At 42.1% G+C, this 22,188-nt stretch overlaps 1 protein-coding gene across 1 annotated transcript in view; it reads right to left on the bottom strand.

The window, feature by feature from the left end:
* Positions 1 to 8,914, bottom strand: part of LOC139538359 (tyrosine-protein kinase JAK2-like) — a 74,855-nt gene extending 65,941 nt beyond the window's left edge. The window contains exon 1 of the mRNA XM_071340325.1: positions 8,655 to 8,914. Within this exon, the coding sequence (XP_071196426.1) occupies positions 8,655 to 8,715 (61 nt within the window). The 5' untranslated portion in view covers positions 8,716 to 8,914. The remainder of the gene's footprint in view (positions 1 to 8,654) is intronic.
* Positions 8,915 to 22,188: the final 13,274 nt, after the last annotated feature.

The raw sequence follows: 22,188 nt of genomic DNA, 5'->3' as shown, positions 1-22,188 counted from the left end.
ATTTGGCACATCATTGTGGACGTTAATTAAACATCATGAAATAGGCTATGTCGAGGCAAAAATGTCAGAGTAGCGTACAAATAGCTAAATAAAACTCAGTTGAATTACCATGAAATTGATTTTAATATATAGGTCTTTGTAGTCTATTCTGTATTTATCTTTTAACACAGTAATCTCGGTTTTCATGGGAAGTGTCTTCATACCCTTCACTTGTTATGCAAATAAATGGGCAACTGTATTTGTAGTCACTGTCACATTCATTCTGAAGTTATCAGCAGTCACAGAAAAACAGATAAACATCTTGATTTTGTGTTTAGTGGAGATTGTGATAAGTGGGAGGGAGCATTTAATGACATACTTAGCTGTTCTAGGAGTGGTCTGAGTTGGTCATTAAATAACGAGCGTTTTCTAGAGCAACTTTAGAGATTAAATTATGCTAACAATTGAACATAGCCTTAAAACTACAATATGTAACTTCTTGGGCGACCTGACCAAATTCACATAGAAAAGGTGTGATATACAGTATATACATATTTATAAACTGGGTGGTTCGATCATTGAATGCTGATTGGGGGAAAGCCGTGGTATATAAACACAGTATACTGTCATGACGTTGGCCTCTTTGGGTATAGAAAGCCCCATCCTCCTCTCCCTGCCTCCAACTAGGCTGCAGTGGTCAGAGAGAGGTTGTAAATTCCTGAGGAGAAGACCCTGCCACATGGCCACACTGCCTCTTATACTGAGTGAGCTTTCATAGAAAAGAAAGGAATTTCTTCCACCTCACAGAACTTGAGGTCGGAACAACATTTACGTTCCGGAGAAGGTATAAAAGATCGGTGAAGAATCCAGCTACGAACTTGTCCGTTTGTTACAACTTGGGGAAGCTCGTGGGAGACGGTGCGGCCACATTACCATAACGCTGTTTATATAATAGCCTCAGATATGAGGTTTACATCTAATTGTTGTATAAGATGAATGAGTGAGTATGATACTGTTCACACAATTTTACAATGTGATTTTGGACCGTTTAATGAAGAAAAACTCAAAAGGGAATTGGAGTTAACTAAATCAGAGGACCGCCCCTGAGCCCAGTTAGGGTCAGGCATCCTGGGACAGCCCCTTTTCTGCAATTCCGAATAAAACCCAAGTTTGAGAAATTATCACCAGACCATGTTTTTCTCCATTAGGAGGGGACAAAGTTTGCAGACCATTGCTGAATCTTTTAACCATACCACGTGGTTAAACTCTTAGACTATCGATACCGACAGAATAAGAACAAGTCTTTGATATGAATTACTAGTCTGCAGCTAGGAATTCGGTATCATGGAACGCGAAGAACGACAACCGCCGAAACATCCATTCTACAACAACACGAATGAATGTCACTCTGAACTATCCACTCTAACCACGACGACAGAGAGAGAGAGAGAGAGAGGACGGAAACTCTCCAACAGAAACTAACTTTTCAACAGCGATCAAGACGACACACTGAGCGTAAATATATATATTGATTGCAATTGTTCCCGAATGAGTGAGCGTTCATGTGCAAAGGATTAGCATTTCAATTGTTATAATTATTAACTCTGTAGTGACTTCTCAGTCGACCCCCACTTCCCTTTGGTCTAACAAGCCGCCATAGCCCACATTCTCCTATCATTTCTTGTAACCATATTTACGTTGTTTGTTTGTTTATGCATTTCTGTGAATTACTTAGTAATATTTTTTATTTTATTTAAGACAATTGATGGATGGATGACTCATAGTGAAGACGGTTTGTGCAGATAACCAACAATTTACGATGTTTGGAATGAGACTAACGTGAGGTAAAATAAATAATTCATTAATTAAGAAGACTATTGATCAGATATGAAAATATCTGAAAGGTTATATTGGGAAATTATAACTTTGTAATCTGAATATTTTCCTTGGTGCCTCAACTTCCTAGTTAATTACAGTTACATGATTATTCAGTTTAATCGCGTAATACTAATTACAGGAATCTTTGATAAAAACTAAGTCTTCAATTTAATGATAGTAAAGACACGACAATACCATGAGTATGACAAAACACGGAGTCATGGGTATGACTGTCGTGCTTAACAGCCCTTAACTGTGGTATATTGGCCATATATCACAAACCCCCGAGGAGCTTATTGCTATTATATAAACTGGTTACCAACATAATTAGAGCAGTAAAAATAAATGTTTTGATGAATTTATGAAATTGCTTCTTCCAATGATTGATAAACATGCACCTGCATAGAAACTGACTGTTAGAACTGTTAAGGCTCCTTCGATTGATGAGGAATTAAAAAACTGTATGGTTGAAAGAGATGAGGCAGAAGGAGTGGCTAATAAGTCTGGCTGCACATTTGACTGGCTGACTTACTGAAAATTGAGAAATGTGACTAAACTCAACAAAGAAGAAACTGTATTGTGAAACCAAGATCAATGATACATTTGAGTACTTTTTAAATGAAATTATGGCCAGAAAGACATTCAACTCCATCTTTCACAAAAACATTTGATGTTGACAATAATTTTTATGATTACTTCATTGGCAAAGTGGGCAAACTAAGGCAGGAAATGCCAACAACGAACAGTGAGCTATTGTATTCATGAAGAAAAAAAGAAAGAATGAAAGAAAAGCATTGCAAGTTTAAATTCTGTAAAGTATTGTGGGAAAGCTGGAAAAATGATTGTTATGGATCAGTAATGACAAACCTCCTGGCATTGACAACTTAGATGGAAAGCTACTGAGGAAGGTAGCTGACTCTATAGCCACTCCTATCTGTCATAACGTTTATCTGAGCCTAGAGGAAAGTCTTTGTCCTCAGGCCTGGAGGGAAGCCAAAGTAATTCCGCTACCCAAGAGTGGTAAAGCGGCCTTTACTGGTTCTAACAGCAGACCTATAAGCTTCCTGCCAGCTCTTAGCAAACTGTTGGGGGAAAATTGTGTTTGCCCAAATTCAATGCTATTTCTCTGTAAACAAAGTAACAACAGACATTCAGCATGCACATAGAGAAGGGCACTCGACATGTACTGCACTGACACAAACGACTGATGATTGGTTGAAATAAATTGATAAGAAGATTGTGGGGTCTGTACTGTTAGATTTCAGTGCAACCTTTGATATTATTGACCATAACCTGTTGTTGAAAAAAACTTGTGTTTTGGCTTTTCAACCTCTGTCATAGCGTGGATTCAGAGATATCTTTCTAATAGAACTTAAAGGGTTTTCTTTTAATGGAAGCTTTTCTAGGTAAAGTGTGGTGTACCGCAGGGCAGTTTTCTAGGTAAAGTGTGGTGTACCGCAGGGCAGTTTTCTAGGTCTCTCCCTAACACAGCGCCTCTCCCCTATTTGACCTAGATAGTTTGTGTGTAATAGAGGTCGACCGGCACGGCCGATTTCAAGTTTTCATAACAATCAGTAATTGGCATTTTTGGACGCCGATTATGGCCGATTACATTGCACTCCATGAGTAGACTGCGTGGCAGGCTGAACACTTGTTACGTGAGTGCATCAGGTAGCCAAGGTAAGTTGCTAGCTAGCATTAAACTTATCTTATAAAAAATAAAAAAAATCTTAACATAATCGCTAGTTAACTACACATATTTGATGATATTACTAGTTTATCTAGCTTGTCCTGCATTGCATATAATCAATGCAGTGCATGTTCATTTATCATCGAATCACAGCCTACTTCGCCAAACGGGTGAGGATTTAACAAGCGCATTCGCGAAAAAAGCACTGCCGTTGCACCAATGTGTACCTAACCATAAACATCAATGCCTTTCTTAAAATCAATACACAAGTATATTTTTTTTAAACCTGCATATTTAGTTAATATTGCCTGTTAACAGGAATTTTTTTTCACTAGGGAAATTGTGTCACTTCTTTTGCGTTCTGTGCAAGCAGAGTCAGGGTATATGCAGCAGTTTGGGCTGCCTGGCTCGTTGCGAACTGTGTTTAGACCATTTCTTCCTAACAAAGACCGTAATTAATTTGCCAGAATTTTACATAATTATGACATAACATTGAAGGTTGTGCAATGTAACAGCAATATATTAGACTTATGGATGCCACCCGTTCGATAACATACGGAACGTTTCCGTATTTCACTGAAAGAATAAACGTTTTGTTTTTTAAATGATAGTTTCTGGATTTTACCATATTAATGACCTAAGGCTCGTATTTCTGTGTTTATTATTATATAATAATATTATAAGTCTTATATATTATTATAAGTCTATGATTTGATATTTGATAGAGCAGTCTGAGCGGTGGTAGGTAGTTTTAAGCAAGGAACTTAAACATTAGCTTTTTTACATGGCACATATTGCACTTTTACTTTCTTCTCCAACACTGTGTTTTTGCATCATTTAAACCAAATTGAACATGTTCCATTATTTATTTGAGACTAAATTTATTTTATTGATGTATTATATTAAGTTAAAATAAAAGTGTTCATTCAGAATTGTTGGAATTGTCATTATTACAAATATATATATATAAAAATCATCCGATAAATCGGTATGGGCTTTTTTTTGGTCCTCCAATAAATCGGTATCGGCGTTGAAGAATCATAAAATTGGTTGACCTCTAGTGTGTATGCATTGATATGTAGGCTGTGTGCCTTTTAAAATGCATGTAGTTCTGTCCTTGAGCTGTTCTTGTCTATTAATGTTCTGTATTATGTCATGTTTAAAGTTGTGTGAACCCCAGGAAGAGTAGCTGCTGCTTTTGCAAAAGCTAATGGGGTTCGTAATAAAATATCAAATACCAAAAACCATCAAGCTCTATGATGAAACTGGCTCTCATGAGGACAACCACAGAAAAGGAAGAGCCAGAGTTACCTCTGCTGCAGAAGATACGTTCATTACAGTTACCTGCTTCAGAAATTGCAGCCCAAATAAATGCTTTAAAAGAGTTCAAGTAACAGACACATCTCAACATCAACTGTTCAGAGGAGACTGCGTGAAGCAGGCCTTCATGGTCAAATTGCTGCAAAGAAACCACTACTAAAAGGACACCAATAAGAAGAAGAGACTTGCTTAGGCCAACAAACCTGAGCAATTACTTTAGACCAGTGAAAATCTATCCTTTGCTCTGAGGAGTCCACATTTGAGATTTTTGGTTCCAACCGCCGTATCTTAATGAGACACATAGGTGAACGGATGATTTCCGCATGTGTGGTTCCCACCGTGAAGCATGGAGGAGGAGGTGTGAAGGTGCTTTGCTGGTAACACTGTCAGTGATTTATTTAGAATTATTTTTCTCCCCAAGTTTGTGATATCCAACTGATAGTTACAGTCTTGTCTCATCGCTGCAACTCCCGTACGGACTCTGGAAAGGTGAAGGTTGAGAGCCGTGAGTCCTCCAAAACACAACCAAGCCGTACTGCTTCTTGACACAATGCCCACTTAACTCGGAAGCCAGCCGCACCAATGTGTCGGATGAAACACCGTACACCTGGCGACTGTCAGCATGCACTGCACCCGGCCCACCACAGGAGTCGCTAGTTCGCAATGTACCAAGAACATCCCTGCTGGCCAAACCCTCCCTTAACCCGGACGACGCTGGCCCAAATGTGCGCCGCCCCATGGGTCTCCTGGTCACGGCCGGCTGCGAAAGAACCTGGACTCAAACCCAGAATCTCTAGTGGCACAGCGATGCAGTGCCTTAGACCACTGCCACTCGGGAGGCCCTATCATTTGTTTTTCAACAGGACAATGACCCAAAACACACCTCCAGGCTGTGTAAGGGCTATTTGACTAAGAAGGAGAGTGATGGAGTGCTGCATCAGATGGCCTGTCCTCCACAATCACCCGACCTCAATCCAATTGAAATTGTTTGGAATGAGTTGGACCGCAGAGTGAAGGAAAAGCAGCCAACAAGTGCTCAGCATATGTGGAAACTCCTTCAAGACTGTTGGAAAAGCATTCCAGGTGAAGCTGGTTTAGAGAATGCCAAGAGTGTGCAAAGCATCATCAAGGCAAAGGGTGGCTACTTTAAAGACTCTAAAATAAAATATATTTTGATTTGTTTGACACTTTTTTGGTTTCTACATGATTCCATGTGTTATTTCATAGTTTTGATATCGTCACTATTATTCTACAATGTCTAAAATAGTAAAAATAAAGAAAACCCCTTGAATGAGTAGGTGTTCAAACTTTTAACTGGTACTGTATGTCGATCTCATTAAACGCAAGTCTTAGAAGAGGTAGATCTGTCCTATGCTTCCTGTTCTAAAGTTTAATTTATTTTACTTCGGTTTTGTACACCAGCTTTAAACAGCTGAAAATACAATATTTGGGGTTATGGAAAAGATGTCACAGCGGTTTAGATTGTACAATGATTCTCTACACTAAAATTGCTTGTTTTGTCACAATCAGAAATTAAGCGGACTACTAGAATTTTAGTAAATGGCGGTTCTGCATAGCGCATATTTAAGATGCTTTTAGGAAACCAGGCTCAGGGCTTTTGGCACCTCTAGGTTGCTACTCAGTAGCCAGCCAGCAGAGCTCTTGACTTCATGTTCCAGACAGGACACGTTACAACCTTATTCGAAAATCGATATAATTCATTTCCCCCCCCATCAATCTACACACAATACCCGATAATGACAAAAGCGAAAAATAGGTTTTTAGAAATGTTTGCAAATGTTTTAAAAATAAAAAACAGAAATACCTTATTTAAATAAGTATTCAGAACCTTTGCTATGAGACTCAACATTGAGCTCAGGTGCATCCTGTTTCCATTGATCATCCTTGAGATGTTTCTACAGCTTGATTGGAGTCCACCTGTAGTAAATTCAATTGATTGGACATGATTTGGAAAGGCACACGCCTGTCTAGATAAGGTCCCACAGTTGACAGTGCATGTCAGAGCAAAAACCAAGCCATGAGGTCAAAGGAATTTTCTGTAGAGCTCTGAGACATGATTGTGTCAAGGCACAGATCTGGGGACATTTCTGCAGCATTGAAAGTCCCCAAGAACACAGTGGCCTCCATCAATCTTAAATGGAAGAAGTTACAAAACACCAAGACTCTTCCTAGAGCTGGCTGCCCAGCCAAACTGAGCAATCGGGGGAGAAGGGCCATGGTCAGGGAGGTGACCAAGAACCCGATAGTCACTGACAGAGCTCCAGAGTTCCTCTGGAGATGGGAGAACCTTCCAGAAGGACAACCATCTCTGCAGCACTTCACCAATCAGGCCTTTATGGTAGAGTGGCCAAACGGAAGTCACTCCTCAGTAAAAGGCACAACAGCCCACTTGGATTTTGCCAAAAGGCACCTAAAGACTCTCAGACCATGAGAGACAAGATTATTTGGTCTGATGATACCTAGATTTAACTATTTGGACTGAATGCCAAGCATCATGTCTGGAGGAAACCTGGCACCATCCCTACGGTGAAGCATGGTGTTGGCAGTGTCATGCTGTGGGGATATTTTTCAGCAGCAGGGACTGGGAGACTAGTCAGGATCAAGGAAGGAAAAGATGAACGGTGCAAAGTACTGAGAGTTCCTTGATGAAAACCTGCACTCAGGACCTCAGACTGGGGTGAAGGTTCACCTTTCAACAGGACAACGACCCTAAGCACACAGCCAAGACAACGCAGGAGTGGCTTCGGGACAAGTCTCAATGTCCTTGAATGGCCCAGCCACAGCCCAGACTTGAACCGGATTGAAAATCTCTGGAGACCTGAAAATAGCTGTGCAGCAATGCTAACCTGACAGAGCTTGAGAGGATCTGCAGAGAAGAATGGGAGAAACTCCCCAAATACAGGTGTGCCAAGCTTGTAGTGTCATACCCAAGACTTTAATAGCTACCAAAAGGTGCTTCAAACTGAGTAAAGGGTCTGAATACTTATGTAAATGTGAAGATTTTTATTTTATTTTATACATTTGCAAAAAGTTCTAAAACTGTTTTAGCTTTGTCAATGTGGGTGTGCAGATTGGAGAAAAACGATTTAATACATTTTAGAATAAGGCTGTAACGTGGAAAAGTCAAGGGGTATGAATACTTTCCGAATGCACTGTAAATCAGATGCATCACAGATATTGACTGTCCGTGAATCCGCGTATGCAAACCTGAGTAGATTACCTTAAACAATGGTTGGACATCTTGGAAACATTCTCCAGTTCTTATTATACCTCAGTGAGGTGACTCTTCGTTTGGTTCTTAAACGGTTTCAGTAATGAATACACCCCTGGGCTGGGTTTCCCAAAAGCATCGTAGTACTAAGATTGTCTCTAGTTTCAATGGATGATCTTAGTTCAACGATACTTTTGGGAAACCCAGCCAATGTCTGTCAGTTTCGCAACGCGTTTCCCCAGAAGTATCGGGATGTTGCGCCTCTGCTTGAAAACTGACAAGTGTGTAGGAGGCACTTTGTGCTTCTCTGCAGTTCATGCTCTGAGACTGACTGTGTCACAGTGAATCACTGAAGGAAATAGAAAATAAAATCCCCTTGAATTACTTGAAATTCCTTAATAAAAAATGTACTGAAAACAGCCTCACTTGCTAATGTTAACCACCCTGCTGTACAGTTCTCTTTGTAGCAAGTGAAGAGGACTGAACTAGCTAGCTGGTCAGCTAATTTATCTAGTTAACCGATAAGCGATTGACAGCAGCTGTACGGTTACTTACGTGAATGTTGCCCAACAGTTACCGTTTTGAATGTCGTGGTTGTCGCTGTTCCGAATGACATGAGTTTTGCAGAAATCAAGACCGCTAAAGTTACAGTCCGCGTGCTTCACCATCCATTTCGGCTCCTTCGTGTCACATTCATTAAAAGCCAGTAAGGCGTTAAACGTGTCTATACCTCGATTGTAATATTCAACTAACTGACAAGGCAATGCCGCAATAGAGTGATCATTGGAAGACACCGACTGCTCGTGCAACGAGAACCGGAAGTGACGACTGTTCAGAGGAGGAGAGGACGATTTTAAGTGGAAATGTCATTGCAAACTTCATTGGAAAACTGTTGTGGAGAAGTAGAGGGAGGGAAACGGTAGGGTGCAATATGTGTAGCTACAGCTCAGACTGCTGGACTGTTGAGTGGAACTTGTTATGTGTAATGACTAGCTAGTGCAGTGTTACTCACTGTTTTGTTGTAAGGAGGCCACTTTGGGTTGAGAGAATCATTCAGAGGGCTGCACATATCTTTAATATGTTGTACTTTTTCTTCCAATATTATCAATTGAGAGCAAATATCGAGCACATGCAATTGATTTGACGTACAGCACATCACAAATATATACATACACACATCAAATAGGCTACGTCACATGTAATAGTTTGTGTCAGGGGCTAGAGTCAGTCTGTTATATCTGGAGTATTTCTCCCGTCTTATCCGGTGTCCTGTGTGAATTTAAGTATGGTCCCTCTAATTATCTCCCTCCCCTCTCGGAGGACCTGAGCCCTGGGACCATGCCTCAGGACTACCTGGCCTGATGACTCCTTGCTGTCCCCAGTCCACCAGGTCGTGCTGCTGCTCCAGTTTCAACTGTTCTGCCTGCGGCTATGGAACCCCGACCTGTTCACCGGATGTGCTACCTTGTCCCTTCTCTCTCTCTCTACCACACCTGCTGTCTCTAACTCTGAATGCTCGGCAATGAAAAGCCAACTGACATTTACTCCTGAGATGCTGACCTGTTGCACCCTCTACAACCACTGTGATTATTATTTGACCCTGCTGGTCATCTATGAACGTTTGAACATCTTGGCCATGTACTGTTATAATCTCCACCCGGCACAGCCAGAAGAGGACTGGCCACACCTCAGAGCCTAGTTCCTCTCTAGGTTTCTTCCTAGGTTCCTTCCTTTCTAGGGAGTTTTTCCTAGCCACCGTGCTTCTGCATTGTTTGGGGTTTAAGGCTGGTTTTCTGTATAGCACTTTGTGACAGATGTAAAATCGTCAGATGTAAAAGGGCTTTATAAATTAATTAGATTTGATTGATATTAAGGGTTACCTCAGTAGTTGGGTGAGCGAAAATGTCCCTTCTGCTCCTTGACTGAATTCATTCAAAATGTATAGTCTGTTGTTCCTATCCTTGTGAGGCAATCCAGGTGTGCATTGGTCAGTCTGTTTCTCTGTTTTCGTTTCACAATGTTCATTGTTCAAAATGTTGCTTCGCATGAATAAGTGCTGACAGAAAAGTGTCCCCTTTGGTACACACTGCTTCAGAAGTGGATACACTGTATCTGACACAGGGCTCAAGAAATATGTAACACCTTCACCTTGCAATGTGTCATTTGCCTGCAGCTCCACTATCTCACTCTCTATTCCAGCACGGTCAGGACAGAGGGCTGTGATGACTGCGGTCAGAGATGACACTGGCACATGAAAGAGGTTCTCAATGAAGTTGAAAAACTCCTTGTACTCCATGATATCCTTGAATTTTGACTCAAACTCCCAACTTCAACTCATCCAACACACGCACAAAAGCATCATAGCTGAAATGTTGCTGTATGTCTGGGTTGGATGTGGTGACTGCACTAAGTTTTTGGAAACAAACTGTCAGGTATGAACAGTGTGGTGATTTTATTTTGAAATACTGTGACCAAATGCAGCATTTTTCCCAGAGTTTTAGCTTTCCCTTGGAGCTGGAGATTCACTGTGTTCGGGTGGCAGGTGATTTCAGTTAAAAAAGCCAGCTTTAATATCCACTGTGGATTATCCAGGCTCTCTATCTCTGGCTCCTCTCTCCCCTTGCTTGCAACAAATTCACGGAATTGAGGGAGGAGAGAGAGAAATCTTACCAAATCTCTGCCACAAGACAACCATCTCACCTCATTGTGAAATATCAAGTTGCTGGATTCTGTCTGGTATTCCTCCAGCAACTGGCGGAATTGTCGGTGATTCAGTACCCTCGCAATAATAATTTTCACCAGGCGCACCACTTGCTGCATCACATTCTGTAAGTCACAGTCTTTGAATTTAGCCACAAGTGCTTCCTGATGAATGATACAATGAAACGTAACAAATTCGGGAATATCCTCTTTCTCATCAGTCCCTTCTCCTTCCCTCGCATGTTTGGGGCGCCGTAAGGCACACAGATGGCAGATTTTAAAAATGTAACAAGGGCTTTCAGAATATCCTCTCCTCATGTTTGTCCTTGAAGGGGCAGTAAACATAAAAGTTCCTCTCTGAACGACTCGTTTTGAGGGAATCGGACCCAAACACATAATTGGGCAATGTCACTTACATCAAGCGTCAAGCGCAATACTAAAACAGGGCACCAAGGATATGTCAGTAATCAGTTGCTTACTGATGTCCTCACCAACGTTTTTAATGCGTCTTGTTATGGTCGAGTCTGAGAGTTGCAATCCCTTAATTTGCTTTAAAATATAGCTTCCTTGTTTGTGAAATCAGCATACAATATTTTGTTTGAGGCCAAAAAACATTATTTGACAATCTCCGCGTCTGTGAAGGCCTTCTTGTTTCTCACATGTATCCAAGCAATCTCATATGTTGCCTCTGTGGTTTTCTCTGCAACAGTGCTAGATCTGTCCATCATTTGTTGTTGTCCTTTTGAGTTGAGCTATTTTGTTGTTTCTGAGGTTACTTTGTGGTGGATATGTTTTGTCAAAGTAGGCAGGGTGTGACTGGAAATGTCGCTCTAAATTTGCTCGTTTAGAACAAGTGACTGTCTTCTGGCAAATAAAACAAAGTGAGCTAGTCCCATCATGCAGTACAAAAAAATACTTGTCTGTCCATTTCTCTTGGAACTGTCTGTGTTCTTCTTGAATCGACCGTATTCTTTTCTTAGCCACCAGAACCATGTTAGCTACATTAGCTAGCTGCATTTCCCCGCCGCCATCTTTGTGATTTTCCTGGTTCTCCAGTGGTTGTTCGTTCACAGCTGTCATGTTGTTCTCCAGCTCTTCCCCCTCATTTTCATTGTCAATAGATTTCCGTTTATTTTTTACAATAAATCGATCCATGTCGACAAGACTGCAAAATGAGCTAGTAGCAAACCGATATGTGTCGGTCGCTGTAGCTGAGCAGTTGCATTCTATTTCGGCAAATGTTCTATTTAGGCCTTTCTGTTCAACATCTGCGCTATACTGCCATCTATCTGCCATCCAGGGAACAATAGATATATTCAATGAAGTAATTCAGGCCTGCATTAAACACATTGAATTGAAATTGTATTATGAATGGAAAACAGGAAAATCACCGCGAGCCACAAATTAAGGGATCGTGGGCCGCATGCGGCCTGCGGGCCACGCAATGAGTACCACTGAGCTAGTGTGTAGTCCAGGGGATGGAATGGAACCGTACAGAGAATCAACATTTTGCTAGCCTGATCCCAGATCTGTTTATGCTATTTTGCCAAGTCCTACTGTATGATTGTTGTCATGCCATGTTACCATGGGAGTAGGCTATACATAGACATTATCTATCTGGCACAAATAGATCAAAGACCACGCTTACATTTGTTGTTGGCTTTGTTACAGGAAAAATAGGTGGTTTGTTTGTGTAGCACCTTAATGTAAGGGCAAATGGTTATGCATAGTAAGGGACCTAAATTGTTTTATATTGTGGCACTCTATACCTCATCATTTATCATAAGGAACAATATACCTCATCATTTATCATAAGGAACAATATACCTCATCATTTATCATAAGGAACAATATACCTCATCATTTATCATAAGGAACAATATACATCATCATTTTTCATAAGGAACGATATACTTCATAGCACCATCACACACTCATACTACACAAGCGGCCAAAGCACAATAACACACTGTCTGATATGCAACCGACCTCACTCCCACGCACGGCTTCACAAACTATCAACTTCACATTGGGGAAGAAAGTACTTCTGGGAATCCTAGATTCTAGTAAAATCCTTGAATTCAAATTATTTAACTTTGCGAACTCTATGGGAACAACATCATGTCCCACGCGTCCACCCTAATTCCACCCCAACACACAATATAATCCCTACTACACACACTGTAAAACACTGTCCTGAATCCTGAATGATATGTCAACTGAATATGATCTACCCAGAGAGACAACCAACACCTCAGTGATACCAGCCTTCAGCACACTGGTGGATGTCATGACAACACACCATTTTGACTCTCTAACTCACATCAACACCAACCTTCCCCCACACGTTTGACTAAGTTTATTTTGTACACAGCAGAGACTGTTCCCAGTCAGCACACCAAGGTGAACATAAGGATGAAAGAGATTCCTTCGTGTTGCTACTGGGTTGTTCTGGTGTGTGGTTTTCCCCCCGACATGTAACCAAACACGTGAAGACAGCTTTGCCAGATTGTGGACCGATTAACCAGTGTCAAAATGGTGTGTGTGTGTGTGTGTGTGTGTGTGTATCAGAGCCAGATTGTGAAACCAACATCATAATAGTTTCCATGTGGCGTCTCCTCCCTCCTCCTATTTCCACTCTCTTCCCAGCAGTAGTCAGTTATATGCCCTGTGGACTGACAAGGACTACAGTGTACTACTGTGCGAATTCCCATTTGAATTCATTGGTGGACTAAACCCATCCAGCCCAGACATGCTTGGCTCAATGAAGCATTATTCATCATAGGCTTAGAATGAATGATGGGATGGAGACACACACAAACGCACACACACACACACACACACACACACACACACACACACACACACACACACACACACACACACACACACACACACACACACACACACACACACACACACACACACACACACACACACACAAATACACATACACTGTAAGCAAGTAATGGCAGGTAAGCAAAGGTGTGTTTGTCCTCACATCTTGGGCCAAATCCAATTCTTTGACGTATACCTTAAAGCTAGAATCCTTCATTGCCACATAACTTTTTGGACTTATAAATTAATGATATTGACCAATTTATTCTTGAGGAATATAACTTATAAAAGCATTGTGAGCTTAGTTCAACTGTCATACCCCACCAAAACCTGAAATATATGCTGTTCTTACACAAATGTTTGTAAACAATGTAAAAGTAAACAAAGACTGTATTAAACATGGTTAAAACTATAATTTTGATATCATGGATGATCAGTCCTTGCATCCATAGCTCTCGCTATGAATTTGAGAGTGGCTACATTTCTCCAGGCCCATTCCTCAGCCTTTTACCGAAACAGAGGTTTGGTGTGCGCTTTGTTATTGTTTCAATTAAGGACTCTAGCTTTAATCTATGCAAAGAACAGACTGAAACGTGATATTTTGGTAAGAGAGAGAGAGAGACATGTATCAGATGCTTAGCAGGCTCTGCTCACACTTACTGTGGAGATAATCCACACGACTAACAACATATGACACTTTATGGAACACAAAGCCTTCACTATCTCATCCTGGAACATCCCAGGACTGAGGTCATCTGCCTTTGGCCTAAAGAGCAGGAACCTGGACTTCACCAAAGAAATTAGAAATACAGACATTGTCATCCTACAATAAACATGGTATGGAGGAGATGGATCCACTGGTTGCCCTCTAGGTTACAGAGATCTGGTAGTCCCATCCACCAAACTACCAGGTGTGAAACAGGGAAGGGACGGGGGTATGCTAATTTGGTATGAAGCAGACCTAACTCACTCTATTAAATTAATCAAAACAGGAACATTTTACATGTGTCTAGAAATTAAAAAGGAAATTATCTCAACAGAGAAAAATGTCCTCCTGTGTGCTACCTATATCCCCCCACTAGAATACACATACTTTAATGAAGACAGCTCCTCCATCCTGGAGGGGGGAATTAATCATTTCCAGGCCCAGGGACATATACTAGTCTGTGGTGACCTAAATGCCAGAACTGGACAAGAACCTGACATCCTCAGCACACAGGGGGACAATCAATCAAGTTTATTTTATATAGCCCTTCGTACATCAGCTAATATATCGAAGTGCTGTACAGAAACCCAGCCAAAAACCCCAAACAGCAAGCAATGCAGGTGTAGAAGCACGGTGGCTAGGAAAAACTCCCTAGAAAGGCCAAAACCTAGGAAGAAACCTAGAGATGAACCAGGCTATGAGGGGTGGCCAGTCCTCTTCTGGCTGTGCCGGGTGGAGATTATAACAGAACATGGCCAAGATGTTCAAATGTTCATAAATGACCAGCATGGTCAAATAATAATCAGGAGTAAAACACCTACCTGGAGGTGACAGCATTCCCTCCCCCAAATGCCCCCTTGGCACAACTACAAAAACACAACCAACAAAAACGGGTCACAACACCTGCAGCTTTGTCGCACGCTGGGCATATACATAGTCAATGGTAGGCTTCGAGGGGACTCCTATGGTAGGTACACCTATAGCTCATCTCTTGGCAGTAGTACTGTAGACTACTTTATCATTGACCTCAACCCAGAGTCTCTCAGAGCGTTCACAGTCAGCCCATTGACACCCCTATGAGATCACAGCAAAATCACAGTTTACTTGAACAGAGCATTACTGAATCATGAGGCATCAAAGCCAAAGGAACTGAATAATATAAATAAACTCAGCAAAGAAAGAAACGTCATCTCACTGTCAACTGCGTTTATTTTCAGCAAACTTAACGTGTAAATATTTGTATGAACATAACAAGATTCAACAACTGAGACATAAACTGAACAAGTTCCACAGACATGTGACCAACAGAAATTGAATAATGTGTCCCTGAACAAAGGGGGGGTCAAAGTAACAGTCAGTATCTGGTGTGTCCACCAGCTGCATTAAGTACTGCAGTGCATCTCCTCCTCATGGACTGCACCAGATTTGCCAGCTCTTGCTGTGAGATGTTACCCCACTCTTCCACCAAGGCTCCTGCAAGTTCCCGGACATTTCTGGGGGGGAATGGCCCTAGCCTTACCCTCCGATCCAACAGGTCCCAGATGTGCTTAATGGGATTGAGATCCGGGCTCTTCGCTGGCCATGGCAGAACACTGACATTCCTGTCTTGCAGGAAATCACGCACAGAACGAGCAGTATGGCTGGTGGCATTGTCATGCTGGAGGGTCATGTCAGGATGAGCCTGCAGGAAAGGTACCACATGAGGGAGGAGGATGTCTTCCCTGTAACGCACAGCGTTGAGATTGCCTGCAATGACAAGCTCAGTCCGATGATGCTGTGACACACCGCCCCAGACCATGACGGACCCTCCACCTCGATCCCGCTCCAGAGTACACGCCTCGGTGTAACGCTCATTTCTTCGACGATAAACGCAAATCCAACCATCACCCCTGGTGAGACAAAACCGCGACTCGTCAGTGAAGAGCACTTTTTGCCAGTCCTGTCTGGTCCAGCGACAGTGGGTTTGTGCCCATAGGCGATGTTGTTGCCAGTGATGTCTGGTGAGGACCTGCCTTACAACAGGCCTACAAGCCCTCAGTCCAGCCTCTCTCAGCCTATTGCGGACAGTCTGAGCACTGATGGAGGGATTGTGCATTCCTGGTGTAACTCGGGCAGTTGTTGCTGCCATTCTGTACCTGTCCCGCAGGTGTGATGTTCGGATGTACGATCCTGTGCAGGTGTTGTTACACGTGGTCTGCCGCTGCGAGGACGATCAGCTGTCCATCCTGTCTCCCTGTAGCGCTGTCTTAGACGTCTCACAGTACGGACATTACAATTTATTGCCCTGGCCACATCTGCAGTCCTCATGCCTCCTTGCAGCATCTTTTTTTGCTTAGTTTATGTAGTGGGTATATGATAAGATAATTTTGTTCTCCAGGTACATAACCCAATTTAATTATATTACTCAGTCTGCCAACCAGAATTTGTAAGATCCTGGTCGAATGAAACAGACGGTGGCCCAGCTACAATAGATAGTCAAAAAGGTTTATTCAGAGAACGTTCTAAAGTCAGGAATACAAAACAATTCATTTCATACTGACTTCTCATGCCCACACACACACACACACACACACACACACACACACACACACACACACACACACACACACACACACACACACACACACACACACACACACACACACGCATACAAAAAGACGCACACACATGTCCTGCTACCCAGCCGCCAGAGATTAGTGACCTTGTCCTTGAGACATACTCCCTGTTCTCTCCCAAATCTCTAGTCAGGTCGGCACCAAGCTCAGACAGTCTGTGTTTATAATACCATAAAGACATATTGCCTTTACCCTAATTCTGACTAGACTACACATTTATTGATTATGATGTTATACATTCTAATCACTTCCATACAATTATATGTTTCAGGGCGGAATATTCTAATCATTCAATTAACCGATAATTCTCACCTAACAGTATACTTTCCAAGTTACAGTATTTCCTTTGTAAAATGTTTTATGAAATCACAAAATAACAAATAAAATGACATTAGTGTTTAATAGATCGCCTCTGACCATTCCCCAAGCTCTACGTTAGAAATATTGATCCAGTATTCGCTTTTGAATGTGTTAGAGTTTCAGCAGGAAAAGGTCTTGAGACAAAGCACAATCCTTTGGTGAATTTGGAGAGCACAGGCCTGGATCTTCTCTGTTGATTTACAACAGGACGTGAGAGTCAAGCTCCACTAGTTCTTTCGTCCCTCCTCTACGGGTGAAAGGGGTTCTGATTGAAGTTATTCATTGCAAACCTGATCTGACCTATTTGGATTCTCGTGGTCAGTCATGACACAGTTCATATGAGGAAATCAGTCAATTGAAATAGATTCATTAAGCCCTAATCTATGGATTTCACATGACTGGGAATACAGATATGCATCTGTTGGTCACAGATATCTTTAAAATACAATGGGACTCACAATGTGTCTCAAGATCTCGTCATGGTATTTTTGTGCTTTGAAATTGCCATCGATAAAATGCAATTGTGTTTGTGGATGTTCTTCTCCACTGAACATGTGAGGTATTGTAAGGGACTGGAACTCTGCATCCAGCGTCTCTATGGAGAATTAAGATTCTACACACAGAGAGTCAAATACAAAGTACATTTAGTTAATTGCACATTACACATTGTCCCTGTCCCTCCCCAGAAAAAACAGAGGGGCATGTCATGATACTCTAGTATATACAGAGCCATACCATGCAAGGCAGGGAAGGGCAGCCGTGTTGTGCCTGCCTATATGTGTAGTGTCACTGTCAACACTGCCAGCTTCAATCTCACCCAGTGGTGCAGGTGTAATGCTGGCCATATGCAGGGATACTCATTATGCCCACCTATTTCTCTACAGATATACTCACCTACACTCACTAATTACCATTGAGAATAATTGAATGATTGAACAATTGACTAATCCATCTTAATTCCTTTCATCTCTGCCATTATTAGCTGGAGGGAATGACCACCTACAGCTAGCTACCTACACCATATAGACAATTGATAATAATTCATTCATACTCACCTGATGGCAGAGAGAGGGTGATGGTCAAAACTTGGTATGACAAGCCGTGTTAGCTGGGGCTGGATAGTCTTGAACCATCCTTGCACATTATCCACATACTCAGACAGAGAGACAGAGAGACAGAGAGACAGACACACACACACACACACACCTGTTTGGTATGATAGCTAGCTAGCTGGGTCATTCTTACAATGCGTTGCCTTTTCTGTCCCCAGGAAATATCACTTCTTATTTAGTGTAAAATGTGGAAATATAATGTCAGGTGTCATTTACCTGAAAAACACATTTTTATTTGATTTATTATAATTTTATTTAAGATGTTCTGTGTGTTCCTAATATCCCTTTCCACCCTGTTAGTTTGTTTTAATTCTCCATTTAAGAAAACAACCCCTTCCTACAATGACACCACATTCAGTAAGTGTTGTAATTCTCCATTTAAGAAAACAAGCCCTTCCTACAATGACACCACATTCAGGAAGTGTTGTAATTCTCCATTTAAGAAAACAACCCCTTCCTACAATGACACCACATTCAGGAAGTGTTGTAATTCTCCATTTAAGAAAACAACCCCTTCCTACAATGACACCACATTCAGGAAGTGTTGTAATTCTCCATTTAAGAAAACCGCCCCTTCCTACAATGACACCACATTCAGGAAGTGTCATCATTTCTTTGGTGGGAAAACAATAGTGCAAAGGTAAATAAATGTAAACACTCAGCTTTATCTGTTCTTCCATGTTTCATGTTGTTAGTCTGTATGTCCCACTCATACATTTACACCCTGCTAGGCTTAATTATAGAGAAAAATCAACCACATTTCAAATATGTTTGATAGGGAAGTAAAAATCCTGTTCAAGTGTTCAACAATGTTGCTCACTCACAGAGCTATGGCTAATTTAGGCTCCAAATGTCCACCCTGTTAGGTTCCACCATGTTAGAATTATGCACCTAGCAGGTTGGAAAACGCACCTAAAAAAAAGGCATGAGCTTGACCAATATGTTTTTCTGAAAGTCAATCATTTCCTTTTTCTGATTTCCTTTTTTCTAAGATTTTTCCCCCAGAAGTTACGACGTCCAAAAGGCACTGCATAGTAGACATGACCCAGCTAGCTAGCTTTAGCCTTTAGCTCAATGGTGGCTTTTAATATAAGCTCCATGTGTTGTCTGTCAGTAAAGCCACCAAGCATTGAAGGAAGCAGCTAACATTACTTGTTGGTGACCCTTATTATAACCAACCTGGCGAAAGCTAGCTGGAGCGATGGTCAGGTAAGTTCAGAGTCACACAGCTTTTACTTTGAAAACCGCTAGCACACGTATACTGTTACAGCCCCTCCTCTCCACGCGGACACCGTCTCTGTTCATGAATTCAATCTTGTGGACGACATGACAAAATCCATTCACGCAGTCGAAATTATTATCCATCTTCGTTGTTTAAATTCGGATCTTGATTGAACGAACCGTACATGGATCTATAACTATAGGTTATTTTCATACAGTGCCTTGCAAAAGTATTCATCCCCCTTGGCGTTTTTCCTATTTTGTTGTATTACAACTTGGAAATTAAATGGATTTTTATTTGGATTCATGTCATGGACATACACAAAATAGTCCAAATTGGTGAAGTGAAATTAAAATAATAACTTGTTAAAATTAAATTAAAATAAAAAAAATAAAGGAAAAGTGGTGTCAAATCAAATCCAATTTTATTTGTCACATACACATGGTTAGCAGATGTTAATGGGAGTGTAGCGAAATGCTTGTGCTTCTAGTTCTGACAATGCAGTAATAACCAACGAGTAATCTAACCTAACAATTTCACAACAACTACCTTATACACACAAGTGTAAAGGGATGAAGAATATGTATATAAAAATATATGAATGAGGGATGGTACAGAACGGCATAGGCAAGATGCAGTAGATGGTATCGAGTACAGTATATACATATGAGATGAGTAATGTAGGGTATGTAAACATATAAAAGTGGCGTTGTTTAAAGTGGCTAGTGATACATGTATTACATAAAGATGGCAAGATGCAGTAGATGGTATAGAGCACAGTATATACATATGAGATGAGTAATGTAGGGTATGTAAACATTATATTAAGTGGCATTGTTTAAAGGTGCTAGTGATACATTTATTACATCAATTTTTCCATTATTAAAGTGGCTGGAGTTGAGTCAGTATGTTGGCAGCAGCCACTCAATGTTAGTGGTGGCTGTTTAACAGTCTGATGGCCTTGAGATAGAAGCTGTTTTTCAGTCTCTCGTTCCCCGCTTTGATGCACCTGTACTGACCTCGCCTTCTGGATGATAGCGGGGTGAACAGGCAGTGGCTCGGGTGGTTGTTGTCCTTGATGATCTTTATGGCCTTCCTGTGACATCGAGTGGTGTAGGAGTCCTGGAGGGCAGGTAGTTTGCCCCCGGTGATGCGTTGTGTAGACCTCACTACCCTCTGGAGAGCCTTACGGTTGTGGGCGGAGCAGTTGCCGTACCAGGCGGTGATACAGCCCGACAGGATGCTCTCGATTGTGCATCTGTAAAAGTTTGTGAGTGCTTTTGGTGACAAGCCAAATTTCTTCAGCCTCCTGAGGTTGAAGAGGCGCTGCTGCGCCTTCACCACGCTGTCTGTGTGGGTGGACCAATTCAGTTTGTCCGTGATGTGTACGCCGAGGAACTTAAAACTTACTACCCTCTCCACTACTGTCCCGTCGATGTGGATAGGGGGGTGCTCCCTCTGCTGTTTCCTGAAGTTCACAATCATCTCCTTTGTTTTGTTGACGTTGAGTGTAAGGTTATTTTCCTGACACCACACTCCGAGGGCCCTCACCCCCTCCCTGTAGGCCGTCTCGTCGTTGTTGGTAATCAAGCCTACCACTGTAGTGTCGTCTGAAAACTTGATGATTGAGTTGGAGGCGTGCATGGCCACGCAGTCGTGGGTCAACAGGGAGTACAGGAGAGGGCTCAGAACGCACCCTTGTGGGGCCCCAGTGTTGAGGATCAGCGGGGTGGAGATGTTGTTACCTACCCTCACCACCTGGGGGCGGCCCGTCAGGAAGTCCAGGACCCAGTTGCACAGGGCGGGGTCGAGACCCAGGGTCTCGAGCTTGATGACAAGTTTGGAGGTTACTATGGTGTTAAATGCTGAGCTGTAGTCGATGAACAGCATTCTCACATAGGTATTCCTCTTGTCCAGATGGGTTAGGGCAGTGTGGTTGCGACTGCATCGTCTGTGGACCTATTGGGGCGGTAAGCAAATTGGAGTGGATCTAGGGTGTCAGGTAGGGTGGAGCATATCCTTGACTAGTCTCTCATAGCACTTCATGATGACGGAAGTGAGTGCTACGGGGCGGTAGTCATTTAGCTCAGTTACCTTAGCTTTCTTGGGAACAGGAACAAGGCTGGCCCTCTTGAAGCATGTGGGAACAGCAGACTGGGATAAGGATTGATTGAATATGTCCGTAAACACACCAGCCAGCTGGTCTGCGCATGCTCTGAGGACGCGACTGGGGATACCGTCTGGGCTTGCAGCCTTGCGAGGGTTAACACGTTTAAATGTTTTACTCACGTCGGAGAGTCCGCAGGTTTTGGTAGCGGGCTGTGTCAGTAGCACTGTATTGTCCTCAAAGCGAGCAAAGAAGTTGTTTAGTCTGTCTGGGAGCTAGACATCCTGGTCCGCGACGGGGCTGGTTTTCTTTTCGTAGTCCGTGATTGACTGTAGACCCTGCCACATACCTCTTGTGTCTGAGCCGTTGAATTGCGACTCTACTTTGTCTCTATACTGACGCTTAGCTTGTTTGATTGCCTTGCGGAGG

The sequence above is a fragment of the Salvelinus alpinus genome, chromosome 1 (genome assembly GCF_045679555.1).
Source record: "Salvelinus alpinus chromosome 1, SLU_Salpinus.1, whole genome shotgun sequence".
NCBI lineage: Eukaryota > Metazoa > Chordata > Actinopteri > Salmoniformes > Salmonidae > Salvelinus > Salvelinus alpinus.
The sequence above is the reverse complement of the archived record's forward strand: the minus strand, read 5'-3'. Positions and strand labels throughout refer to the sequence as shown.